The 13,662-nt window shown below is 35.2% G+C and overlaps 1 protein-coding gene across 2 annotated transcripts; it reads left to right on the forward strand.

Annotated features, from left to right (window-relative positions):
- Positions 1-2,123: 2,123 nt before the first annotated feature.
- On the forward strand, positions 2,124-5,275 carry LOC103967636 (NEDD8-conjugating enzyme Ubc12). Of its 2 annotated transcripts, none has more exons than XM_009380912.2 (6): positions 2,124-2,428; positions 3,111-3,224; positions 3,889-3,997; positions 4,502-4,580; positions 4,697-4,813; positions 4,900-5,275. In XM_009380912.2, the coding sequence occupies exons 2-6, from the start codon at positions 3,116-3,118 to the stop codon at positions 5,035-5,037; spliced, it is 552 nt and encodes a 183-aa protein (XP_009379187.1). In that variant the 5' UTR covers positions 2,124-2,428; positions 3,111-3,115; the 3' UTR covers positions 5,038-5,275. The 2 variants fall into 2 exon arrangements, with proteins under 2 accessions (XP_009379187.1, XP_009379186.1); XM_009380911.3 differs by having other exon boundaries at positions 2,124-2,308.
- Positions 5,276-13,662: the final 8,387 nt, after the last annotated feature.

Here is a 13,662-nt window from a genome sequence, read left to right on the forward strand (position 1 = left end):
AAGAAAATGCTGAAGATAAAAAAAACCAGCCATCTGCAGAATTGTCGACAAATAAGATCACAGGAGAGGGAGAGAGCAAAGAGACTTGTGTGGTAAACGAAGCTCCGTAACAGGGAAAGACACAAATGGCACATCCTTAGAATTTTGGACAACTTCTGAAATCTTAAGATGTTTCCCTATATTAGCAGTTGAGCACCGTAACAACCTCCCACGACAAGCAATGGACAGTATCTGTCTCTAGAGTTATTATCACATCAGGGCTAATCACGGAGAACTGCACTCGGACACCATTTGCGACATACGTATGGTTCCTAGCTCTTTTGAGATCACTCATATCTCAATATAATACTCCTGCAAATATAAATAACTAAACGGTTTCAGATAATTCCTGCTACTTATAATTAAATCATAACTTCAGCAAATGTACATGTATATATATACACACACACATAGACAGAGTGTAAAGACATTACCAGGTCATCGTTAATCCTATAGATTGCAGGTTCATTAGTTTCTCCAAGTTTATTGTGTCTAACATGAAGGAGAGTTAATAATTGGACCCAAGGAAATATACATCATATATGTGTCAATGTGTCTATATACATACCTAGATAAGTGATATATATATATATATATATATATATATATATATAATTCATATGTAATGAACGTGTCTTAACCGTGTATTGACCGTATCTTAATCCTATCTTAACCGTGTCCAAACCGTATCTGAAGCGTGTTTGAAGCGTGCTAGGATTTCGCAATGTCCACGCAACGTAGCCTGAAACATACCGTTAACTACATAAAGCAATAACCCATCATCTCAAAGCCATTAAACCCCGTGGAGAGGTCATTTCCTAGCTTCCAAGAAAAATTAGGGTTAAGCGCATTAAGGAAAAAAGTTTGAAACTTGAATGTAGATTGGTGCTTACCAAGCTAATGGATGCGCAAACCCCTTGAAAATCATCACTGGGAATCAAAGTCTGGTCTCCAGCACCGCGTAATTGGTGTGACCAATACACCATTTTAAAACCAATTCATAGTCTGGGCTATCGTTCATCTCTCTATTGGGCCTTCGTACTTTATGGAAATTTTTGTTAATGAAGTGATATTACGCTATTAATTCAAAGTTATACTTTAAGAATAATAGGTGGACAAAACAAGCTGAAAGCTCAAGAAACCAACCAAATCAAATCGTTTGGATTGGTCTTTTTTTTTCTTTTTGTCCATTCTTTATAAAACCGTTTTGAAATACACGGTTTATTATATACTGTTTTTGTTTTTACAAACCGTGGATTAACGGACCAAATTGCTTATAATGAAATATATAAAATAATAAATAATATATGTAACATATTGAAGTTATGAGATTATAAGTTTAAGACTTTTAGTCCATGTATGAGATTAAGTATTTTGAAGTTATGAGACTGTCAAATTAAGTTTTGAGGTTGACAGTTTGGTGATTATTTTTTTTTTTATAAATAAAAGGATTTACAAAATATTCTAGTATTTATTTCTACATAGCTCTGAATTTTTTTTTTTTTTTTCCAAATGAATTTGTTATTTAATAGTAGATACATGTTAAACCAAAAATCAAACTGCAACATTGGTGAATCGATTAATTACATCAGTTTTAAGTCTTTATGGTTCGGTTATGATTTTGATTTTAAACAAACCGAAGTGTGTACACCCTTTTTTTTTTTTTTTTTTTTTTTTTTTTCAAAAAGAAGATATTATTTGTAGTAAGGAGGTAGGGGAGTGGACTTAACCTCACACTGGACTAACCATAATAATGTGATTCAAATTCGTCATTGACGAATCATACTTAAGACCTTTCACTTACAGATGAAGAATATCACTAGACTGTAGTACTAAATAGTAAATACACCCCTTTCTTTATGTTTGGACCAAAAAATAGCTTTTTAAATTTTACGGAAAATAATAAGTAAAGAGGAAAACAATTATCTTTGATAAAAAGATAAACAAATAATCATGTATTAATCAAATCACGAGAGGTGGCTCAGTGGGTCAAAGTTGAGTTTCAACAAAAAAAGGGTTGAGTTTCAAACATTTTCGTTTCTCCATGTTGTGAAGAAAAAGAGAGGGCGTGGAAATAAAGCGAGACGCGAATAATACTCTGTCATCTGTAGCAGCGTAGACCCCAGAGAGACCAATCATCCAAACCTCCCCACAAAACCCCTAAACGACATCGTCCCATCCCAAATCTGCCCCCCGCCCCCCTTCTCTCTCTCTCCGTACTTTCCCACTCATCCACAAAGTCGTCTTCTCTGCAGCTTCTTCTTACCAGGTCAGCATCTATGCATCCCAATAATACACTTTCTGTGTGTTTGTATATATAGGTGTATGTATATGTCGGCAAGTTTCTTTCTTTCGCTTTGCTAGATTTTCCAGGAAATCCGATCATCAGGTGCTTAAAGTTTAGAAATTTCTTGGGTTTTGAATCTGATTGGTTGATGATTGTGTCTGTTAATTTTTGGGTTTTATTGGGTTTTAAGTTGTTGGTTGTTCCTTTTGTGCAAGATTTGATTTTTTTTGTTTGTTTCCGATTTAGCAATTTATGATGCTTGTTTATTTGATCTTTGTAGAGAAGTGGTGTTAATTTGAAAGGGGTACTTTAAAAAGGAGTAATTTGCAAGTGTTTTATTACTTTGAGATTATTGTTTTAGCGATCAACGTGTGATTGTAAATTTGTAATTTGTTTGAAAATATCAGATTTAGTTTAATGATTTTGAGTATTAAGCTGCCAATGAACCGACAGTTGTATAGCATTTTAACCCGAAAGGTTCCAGAAAGATGAAAAGATTAAAACGAAAACAGAAGAAACGAAGAATAATTGAAGGACTGGTCGCCCGTGAATAGAATGGTTTCTTGATTATGCTTTTATTGGTTGGTGTGTACTAAATTTGATGTTTATTTGGTTATTTCCAGCTTTCTACATGAAATTTCAGTGTATCAATCTGCTTGGCATGCCTCTCGCATCTTGATTGATTCATCCTGTGCTTGTAGACCAGCACAATTGTTGTATGTAGCACAAATGTATAATCGCTTTAGGATTTTTAGGATCATTGTGTTCTTTTTCACTTTGTCAGGAGATATGATTAGGCTATTCAAAGTAAAGGAGAAGCAAAGAGAACTTGCTGAAAATGCGAATGGAGCGTCACCTGTGAAGAAGCAATCTGCTGGGGAATTGCGTCTTCATAGAGGTATTCCTTCTGTCCAATTGCAAATGGAGTATCACCAGTTATTTGTGATTGAAACTTCTACATATTCTTCTAGTTTTTAAATGCCTTTGATGTTCTAATTCCACAAATTAATTGAAATATGAGAGATGAATGATTTTTTAATGTCAAGCATTTTGTTGATTGTCAAGCAGCATGGATCAAATCTGTTAGATGGTTTGAATTTTTCTTGGTTGATGTCTTAGCTGGCATTATATTCTCTAGCCCATAGTGCTTATGAATGGTGAAATAGGACATCGTTCTTGGTCCATAGTGACGCTGTATAACTTATTTATAGAGTTTTCTGGCTGGAGGTGCTTTAAGTCAATTCAAAAATCAATTTTAAAACATAACTTCTTTAGCAAATTATTTACCCTGGAATGTTTAGGGTTTCATCTTTTTTCAAGTCAGGTAGACATTTGAAGTTGAGATAATTTCATGCTGAGTACAAAGTTTCAGCAAATGAATGTCAATTGAATTTTCTAGCATTCTTGATTACAATCATTATTTAAATCTGTTTTAATTTTGTTAAAGGATAAAGGGATTTAAACTGGTTCATTGCTAAATTGTGTTTTGGAGTTGTGTTGTTTTTCGAAATGTGGCCACCATTTATTTAAAAAAAAAAACATTTTTGTGGTATCTGATGCAGATATATCTGAGCTGAATCTCGCAAAAACTTGTAGCATTTCATTTCCTAATGGCAAGGATGACCTGATGAACTTTGAGGTTACAATTCGTCCAGATGAAGGATATTACTCGTAAGAAGTTCTTCAACTTTATGTGTGTAAAAGATTGTTCGCATAAAAGCTTTTGCCACAGCTGCACATACTAATTTTAGACACCTCTCCTTTGTCAGAGAAGCTGAGTTCTTTCGTTTTCCATTCACACAAACACATGTAGATACTTGCTCGTTCCAAATTTGTCTATAAATTTAGATGTAGTTGGGGGATTTTCAATTGTAAGACACTGCATTGACTATGAAGTCAACACCGAAAACATTCAATATTGTTGTTGCTCAGGTGAACAATCATATATTGTTTCAACATTGTGAATGTCCTGCAGCCATTGTTTGCATTGACTATGCAGTGAAGTCAACACGAATACAAGCATTGGTGTTGAAGGTTTCAATATTTTTGTTACTTCTAAAAGAAAATTATATATTGTTTTTGTTCTGGAAAACAAGTATATATGTTGTCTTAAGATGTCCTATAAAATTAGCATAACGATCAATTAACTACATTCTTTTCCATTTGTTATTACAGAGGAGGTACGTTTTCGTTTACTTTCCAAGTGGCGCCTATCTATCCACATGAGGCACCAAAAGTCAAGTGTAAGACCAAGGTAGACCTGCACATCATATATATTTCACCGATTCTTGTTTAACTGTATTTGTTTCTTCTCTTCTATTTGATTGCTTATATACTACATTGTCTCGTACATGGTACAAACCCTCCCAGGTCTACCATCCTAATATTGACTTGGAAGGTAATGTCTGCCTCAACATCCTACGAGAAGATTGGAAACCTGTCCTCAACATAAACACTGTCATTTATGGATTGTATCATCTTTTCACGGTACTAATGATTGTTTCGATGGTCCTTTGCAATTCGTTGCCATCTGCTATACGAATGCTTATTTTTCTCTTTGGTTTTGTTTCCAGGAACCAAACTATGAAGATCCACTAAATCATGATGCAGCAGCGGTGTTGAGAGACAACCCGAAGATGTTTGAGTCTAATGTAAAACGTGCTATGGCTGGTGGTTATGTGGGGCAAACGATTTTCCCCCGGTGCATGTAGCTTTTGTTTGGTACCACCAAAGTGCCAATTGAGGTATTTACCAATGCTCGATATGCAAGTGGGGTTGTAATATTTGTTTGCAGATTGCATTTTCTTTGTTCATCCTTTAAAATGAAAGAAAATTTATCGACGGAGCTGGGGGCAGTAAAATGTATGTCACTGTAACTGTTGGTATGCTTTGTATGTTGACATGAATGTTAATCTTCTTTTGTAATAAGGATTCATCTCTCTCTGTCTCTCTCTCTGTCTCTCTCTCTCTCTCTCTACAAATATACCAATCTCGACGATAAGATGGATCATCGTCAAAGAATCGCAATATTTTTCTTTTCATTTTTTATCCAAAATTATCCTTGAGATTGACATAACTTTTCATGTTGTTCTCTGAGATTTAAAATCGATAGAAGTGGTTCTTAGATGAGTCATCATCAATTATTTTGATCATTGTGTGAGAAATCTTATTAAAGTAAGGGTATTTCTGTCAAATCAACTATTTCTCTTGAACCGGTGAAATTCAATTTAATAAAGATTTTTCATAGAAGGACAAAAATGATTGATGGTGGAGAATCTCAAAGATTACTCTGTCGATTTTAAATCTCAAAGATTAAAATGAGGAGTTATGCAATCTGAAGACCATTTTAACTAAAAAAAAAACTTTTTCTTTTTTCATACCACAATTACAACATTAGTTTTGTTAACGAAAATCTTTTAGTTGAACTGTAAAGTAACTGGTTTGATACGGTCTCAAGCAGTTTTGGCCTTTAACCCATTTTATTTTATTTTCGTTGCTTTTTTTTTTTTTATTGTTGGAAACTAGGAATATCATTCCAGGGCTAAGAAGTCAAACAGGTACACAAAAGCCTACCTAGAGGCAAACACCATGAAAGACAGACCAAGACGAAAGTAGTGAAAGGGGATACATCCAGAAGACACTTCAACTAAGTGAAAGTGTCACCCTAATCACCACCACAGGAAAATTAATGTCAACACGGAAGACCATCATTGTTCAAAACATGAACCAACGAAGATAGGGGCCTATCGACCCAAACAAAATCACTCATCTCCGTAAAACCAACCAACGCAAGAACATCCGCCGCTATATTGGTTGATCTTGGCATCCAAGACCAGCAACATTTCTGGAAAGCCCCACTTAGCTGTTTGACCCTTGCCAAGATAGGGGAAGCCTCCCAACTACCTATTTTCAAGAGAATCACTAAAACAAGAGACAGTTTCGAGAGAGTCCAATTCGAGAATGACAAAGCTAACACCCAAAGAGGCATCCAATTCACACCTACGCAGCAGCGTCAAAGCTTCAGCTGCCTCAAGCATTAGGAGCCTTAATAGAGTATCTCGCTGCTGTCAAAAACCTACCCCCTTTGCCCGCATCACCACCCCAACGAAACCCAACTTAGTCACCTTGGACTAGCTAGCATTAACATTAATTTTTGAATATGGAGAGTTAGGAGAACTCCACCGTGATACCTGGCCCTCCTGAGCATTCACCATTGTCCACGAGTCCCCAAGTCCCTCACCGCATGCAAGAATGATCCCGTCGCATTGGATAAAGCCAAAAGCACCTTGGTGGGATTAATTGGTACCTGATTGAACATATATTGCTTGAAACTTAATCCTAAAACCAATTTGATTTTTTTAGATTAACCATATTAAGTTTGGGTGCGGTTTGGGTTGGTTCGACTTTGGGTTTGAACAGCGTATCGACCGCACACTGGAGCCTGTCTTAATCTACAACCGATCTACACCGAATCACAATGGATGAAAACCGATGTACTTGGTTCAGCAATATTGCAATTTGATTTGGTTCCTAAAATATATAATATATTATATTTGTTTTTTAATCAGATAATATTGTACATAATACGTGTTACTTTATATAATTTTGTTCTAAATTATAATTTGTTTGGTTCGATTGACCCATCCTTTGTAAAATCAAAACTGCATGCTAAATGGTTCGGTTTGGTTGGACTTTTGGGTTTTCAGTTTGTTTGCCAGCCCTAAACCATACATAAAAATTCATAAATTGTTATTGTATACTCAATAATACCATTTAATTTTTGACGCTGGTGTATTACATGATAGTTGATAAAATAAGTTGACATCTTTCCAGTATCCGAAAAAATTGACGAAAAATTGGTTCGAAGCCAATAGTTGGTCCCCTTCAAAAAAAGAAAAAAAAAAAATACTATTACACCATAATCCTAACTGAAATAGAACTCGTTTGAATGTGTTTCTAAAATGACTGAAATCGTTTTAGAGAAAATGTTTTTAGAACCAATATTTAGTAAAGATGCAAGTAAATCCTAAAAAGACACTTAAAGTGCTTTTGGAACCCAAATGTTTTTCTCCAAAAACGTTTTCAGTTATTTTAAAAGTACATTTAAACAAGTTCATAAACTTCTTAAAGTTTAAAACACAAAAATTGTTGAAAATACTGGTAGGTTAATGAATGCCTATAGTGATATTGAAAATATTGGTAGATTTTTCAATGCTCACACAAAGTGATATTGACTTGGGAAATGAAGGAGGATCGTATTGTTAAAAGATGTGTGTTGTAAATTTCAATGTATAGTTAATACATTTGTTTGGAGTTGCTCTATAAATAGAGCTTTCTGTATGCTTTCAAGATACACAGAGAACAAGGAAAGATCAGTAACATCATTATATATCCCTCCATCTTTTATTTGTCGTCCCTTTGTGTTATAGTTATAGTATAATATTTTACACATGCTTCGCTCTGTCATCAGTAAATGTTATCTCTCTAACTTTTACCTATTTATAACACGTTATCAGCATGACTCTCTAACCATGTTTCATTTCTCTTCGTCGAAAGAGAGAAAGAAAAATGTTTCCTCTAAGGATTTTACTGTTCTTCTTCTTTCTTTGCCTCAACTGCTGGGCATACCCTCGCGAAAAATTGTTTGCACCATGCCTGCTTCTAGTTCCCAACCTAACAGTTACATATATCCTTGATTTCTTGTTTAGTGTAGCTCTTGATTACTAACCCAGTGTTTATTTATGTTGATTTTACTGTAATCCAAGATGGTGCGGTACAATCGCCCATCTTGAACTGCAAATTTAATCTTATTGTAATCCAAGATGGTGCGGTATCATCGCCTATCTTGGACTGCAGATCTAATTTTACTGCAAATTTTAGGTGAAGCGGTATAATCGCCCACTCTACCCTGCATATTTAATTTACCTGCTGTTTAATTTCATTGCAATTTTAAGTGGTGCAGTATAATCGTCCATCCTATGTTATGTTATTTCAATGAGAATGGTGCGGTACAATCACTCTCCTCATTCATCATGTAAATATCGAGCTAGAAGTTTCGAGTGTTTATCATTTTGGCCTGAAGATCAAAATGAAAAAAAATTTGTAAGAACCTAAAGTTCTAACACTACATACCTCTAGAATGCATATTATTACAAGTTCTTACACATCTCTGTTTTTCTTTCAGAAAAGAAAATGACAAACTTGACAAAACTTAATTTTGTTGCCCTAGACATTACTGGGAAAAACTACCTTACCTGCGATGTTCAGAATTAACTTCCAGATGAAACTCTGTGGGAAAACCATCATTAAGGAAGCTATGCTGAAAAGACCTTCAGCACCTTTCATGCCTCAATCGCGCTCCTACAGCAACAGTATAGAGAGCGAAGTTTCACTGAATACAACCAGATGATATCTGTGCTCTTAGTAGCTGAACAAAACAATGAGCTCCTGATGAAAAATCATTAATCTTGATCTACTAGATCTGCACCATTTCCAGAAATGAATGCTGTTTTCCTCGAAGTGAACGCCACATCCTCTGGTGCCAATAATCATAAACGAGGACATGGCCACAGGCGAAGGCAGTGGAATGGGAAGGGCAATAATCATGATGTCCAGTTTCACAAACACGTTCCAAGGCATAATTCAATCTCAAGCTTCAAAAATGTAAATCGCCACAAAGGTAAAGCTCATATGAATAATATTCCCAGCAACTCTGAAAGAGCCTGCCATAGATGTGGTGGCAATGAACATTGGGCGTATAGTTGTCATACCCAAAATATTTGATGGATCTATATCTAGCATCTATTAAGGAGAAGGGTGTTGAGACAAATTTTCTAGACCAGGCTAAACCAATGGATATATCTGATCCAGTGTATGACTTCCCACCTAGATATCTCAGACTTTATTGTGGAAATGGGGAATGAAGTGTACCGGTTCGACTGAATCATTTATATTTGATAAAGCATGGATAAGCACTATAGTCATTCTCAAAACAATAGCAATGACAGAGATATTTGTCTTGCAGACAGTGTAACCACGCATACAATACTTCAAGATCGAAAGTATTTCTCAAGATTGGGAAAGCCCAGATTATGTTACTAAATGGAACAATATTGTCCATACAGAATGCGTTGTACGCTACTCGATCTACTCGAAATTTGTTGAGTTTCAAAGACATACATTTAAATGGATGCCACATTGAAACGAAAAGTGCAGAAAATGTGGAGTATCTATGCATTACCTCCAATGATATCCAGAAGCATATATTGGAGAATTTACGTGGTTTGATGAGTGGATTATATTATATATACATAAAGACAACTGAATCACATACTGTCATAAACCAAAAGTTTATTGATTCAAAAGTTACATGCTTTGGTATGACCGTCTGGGTCACCCAGAATCTACCATGATGCATAGAATCATTACCAACTCTAATGAACATCCATTATTGAGTAAACACATTGCTATCTCAAATGATAACCCTTGCAAGGCTTTTTCTCAAGGGAAGTTGGTAATTAGACCATCACAACTAAATGTTGATGTTGAATCCCCATCATTTCTGCAAAGAATTTAAGGAGATATTTGTGGGCCTATTCAACCATCATGTGGACTATTTCGATATTTGATGGTTTTGGTTGATGTATCTACCCGATGGTCATACGTTTGTCTCTTGTTTACTCAGAATATAACTTTTATTAGACTTCTTGCTCAGATAATTAAGTTCCAAGCACAGTTCCTAAATTACCCCATTAAGTCAATCCGACTTGATAGCGCTGGTAAATTTACGTCTCAAACTTTTGATGATTACTGCATGACATTGGGCATTAATGTTGAACACCATGTTCCTCATGTCCATACTCAAAATGGTTTAGTAGAAGCATTGATCAAGAGGCTTCAGTTAATAGCTCGTACTCTGCTCATGAAAACAAAATTGTCAGTTTCTGCATGAGGAAATACGACATGCTGCATCATTGGTTCGATTGAGACCTATAGCCAACCATCAATACTCCTTAATACAACTCATGTTTGGATATCAGCCAAACATTTTACATTTACGAGTTTTTGGTTATACTGTTTATGTACCTATTGCACCACCACAACGCATTAAGATGGGATCTCAGTGCAAACTGGGAATTTATGTGGGTTTTGATTCACCATCTATCATTAGATATTTAGAACTCTTGACAGGTGATATGTATACAACTCGTTTTGCTGATTGTCACTTTGATAAGACAGTCTTCTCATCGTTATGGGGAGAAAATACCGTTCTTGAAGAACGGTAAGAGCTGACATGGGTTGTTCCCATCTTATCTCATTTTGATCCACGTAGCACTCAATGTGAAAGTGAAGTGAAAATGATCATTCATCTTCAAAGTATTGCCAATCAAATGCCAGATGCATTTAATGATGCTATGAAAGTGACAAAATCACATATACCAGCTGCAAATGCACTTGCAAGAATTAATGTCCCTGTTGGACAAAATAAACTGGCAGCAAATGGTTCATCTGATGCACGCCTGAAGCGTGGTAGACCTTCATGTTCAAAAGATTCAGTCTCTTGAAAGAGAAAGACAAAGACACAATTGAATCCAAATGAAATCATTCAAGAAAGAAAAATGAATGACAAATCTACAATTCATGATTTTGTACTTTTAGAAAAAGAAAATGTCCTTGGTGAGACACATGTACCTGAAGAAATAGAGGTACATGAAAGCAAATAAATCTCCATAAATTATACTTGTACTAATGAATTGTGGGATCAGAATGAAATAATCATCGACGACATGTTTGCATTTGCAGTAACCACCGAAATCATTTTAAGTGAGGATATTGAGCCCTGCTCTGTCAATGAATGCAAACAGAGACGAAATTAGCCTAAGTAGAAAGACGCAATCCAGATAGAATTAAATTCCTTAGAAAGGTGAAATGTTTTTGGACCAGTAGTCCAAACCCTACCTGGTATTAGCCACATGAGTTATAAATGGGTATTCATAAGAAAGCGAAATGAGAAAAACGAGATTGCAAGATATAAAGCACAACTCGTTGCACAAGGTTTTTCGCAAAGACCTGAAATTGATTATGAGGATACATACTCTTCTGTAATGGACGCAATTACGTTCCGTTAATTATTAAGTTTAGTGGTTTCAGAAAAACTTGACATGCGACTTATAGATGTCATCACCGCGTATCTATATGAATAAATCACGGACAAGCCATATGTAAGGAAACTCGCACGTGTGGTTCTGGCCGGGCTTTCCTGAGGTATCTAATAACCTTGCTTCTGCTCGACGCTGACGCACCTTTCCTAACTATTGCCCATTTATTCTGGAATAATCTTTTTAGAATTAGATACTGACATACATATATATATGTGTGTGTATATATATATATATATATATATGAAAGTCACAAAAGGACTTAAGTTACTTAAAATAACTAAAAAATCACGAGATATGCTCTCAATCAAATTAAGACTATCATTGTATGGGCTGAAACAGTTTGGACCAATGTGGTATAATCGTCTCAGTGAGTATTTGATCAAAGAAGGGTATATCAACAATGTCATTTGCCCTTGTGTGTTCATTAAGAAATCCAACTATGGATTTGCTATAGTGGCAGTATATATTGATGATATGAACCTAGTTGGAACTCCTGAAAAGCTCAATAAAACTGCTGAATATCCGAAAAATGAATTTGAAATGAAAAACCTTGGAAAAATAAAATATTGTCTCGGCATGCAGATCGAGCATTGTGCTAGTGGAATTTTGGTCCAGCAATCAACTTACATTAAAAAAATCCTGAAGTGATTTAGCATAGACAAGGCTTATCTATTCAGCACGCCAATGGTTATTCGTTCTTTGGACATTAAGAAAGATTCATTCCGTCCAAAAGAAGATGATGAAGTGGTCCTTGGTCTAGAAGTACCATATCTGAGTGCAATAGGTGCTTTATTATATTTAGCACAATGTACTAGATCATATATAGCTTTTTCAGTCAACTTGTTAGTAAGGTATAGTTCTGCTCCAACAATTCGTCATTGGAAGGGAATCAAAGATGTATTGTGATACATTCGTGGGATAACAAACATGGGTCTCTTCTACTCAAAGAAATCCGCAGATGACCAGGTCCTTGTTAGATATGCAGATGCTGATTTTCTCTTTGATCCGCATAAAACCTGCTCACAAACTGGATATATGTTCAAGAATGGAGATACAGTAATCTTATGGCACTTAACAAAGCAAACATTAATTGCTACATCTTTAAATTACTCAGAAATACTTGCTTTACATTAAGCAAGTCATGAATGTTCTTAGTTAAGATCAATGATCCATCATATCCAGAATTCAAGTTGTCTAACTTCAAAGACAGACATCCCAACTGTCATCCATGAAGATAATGCAACCTGTATTGCCCAAATGAAGGAAAGATTTATCAAGGGCGATAAGAATAAACACATATCTCCAAAAAATTTCAGTGCACATGAGCTTCAGAAGGCAAAAGTTATTGAAGTCAGACAAATCCGTTCTAATGAAAATCTGGCAGACTTGTTCACCAAGTCTCTACCAAAGTGTACGTTTCAGAAGTTAGTGCAAAGTATCGGATTATGTCGACTTATCAATTAACTAAATTTGGAAAATGCTGAATCAGGAGGAGATACATATGAGAGGGAACACCCATGATAAATGCATGTTATACTTTTTCTCTTTCAATTAGAATTTTTCCCACTAGGTTTTCCTATCAAGGCAACATAAGCATATTTAACACTATATCAACAATTCAAGTAAAGTTGTACTCTTTTTCTTTCACTATGATATTTTCCTACTGGGTTTTAACGAGGCAACTGATGTTGACATGTGAGCATCCAAGGAGGAGTGTTGAAAATACTGGTGGGTTAATGAATGCCACAGTGATATTGAAAACATTGATAGATTTTTCAATGCCCCACACAAAGTGATATTGACTTGGGAAATGAAGGAGGATCGTATTATCAAAAGGTGTGTGCTGTAAATTTCAATGTATAGTTAGTACATTTATTTGGAGTTACTCTATAAATAGAGTGTTCTGTATACTTTCAAGATACATAGAGAACAAAGAAAGATCAATAACATCATTATCTATCCCTCCATCTTTTATTTATCGTCCTCTTGTGTTTTAGTTACAATGTAATATTTTACACCTGCTTTACTTATGTCACTAGTAAATGCTATCTCTTTTACTTTTCTCTATTTATAACAAAAATTATATTTTAATTAAATTGTTTCCATCCAAAACGCAAGTGCATACCGAACTTTTCCTTATCCAGATTGTGTAAAGAAACAGAGTATAAATAATGG

The sequence above is a fragment of a genome, unplaced genomic scaffold, assembly GCF_019419815.1.
Source record: "Pyrus x bretschneideri cultivar Hongxiangsu unplaced genomic scaffold, Pyrus_bretschneideri_v1 Contig8, whole genome shotgun sequence".
In the NCBI taxonomy this organism is placed as follows: domain Eukaryota; kingdom Viridiplantae; phylum Streptophyta; class Magnoliopsida; order Rosales; family Rosaceae; genus Pyrus; species Pyrus x bretschneideri.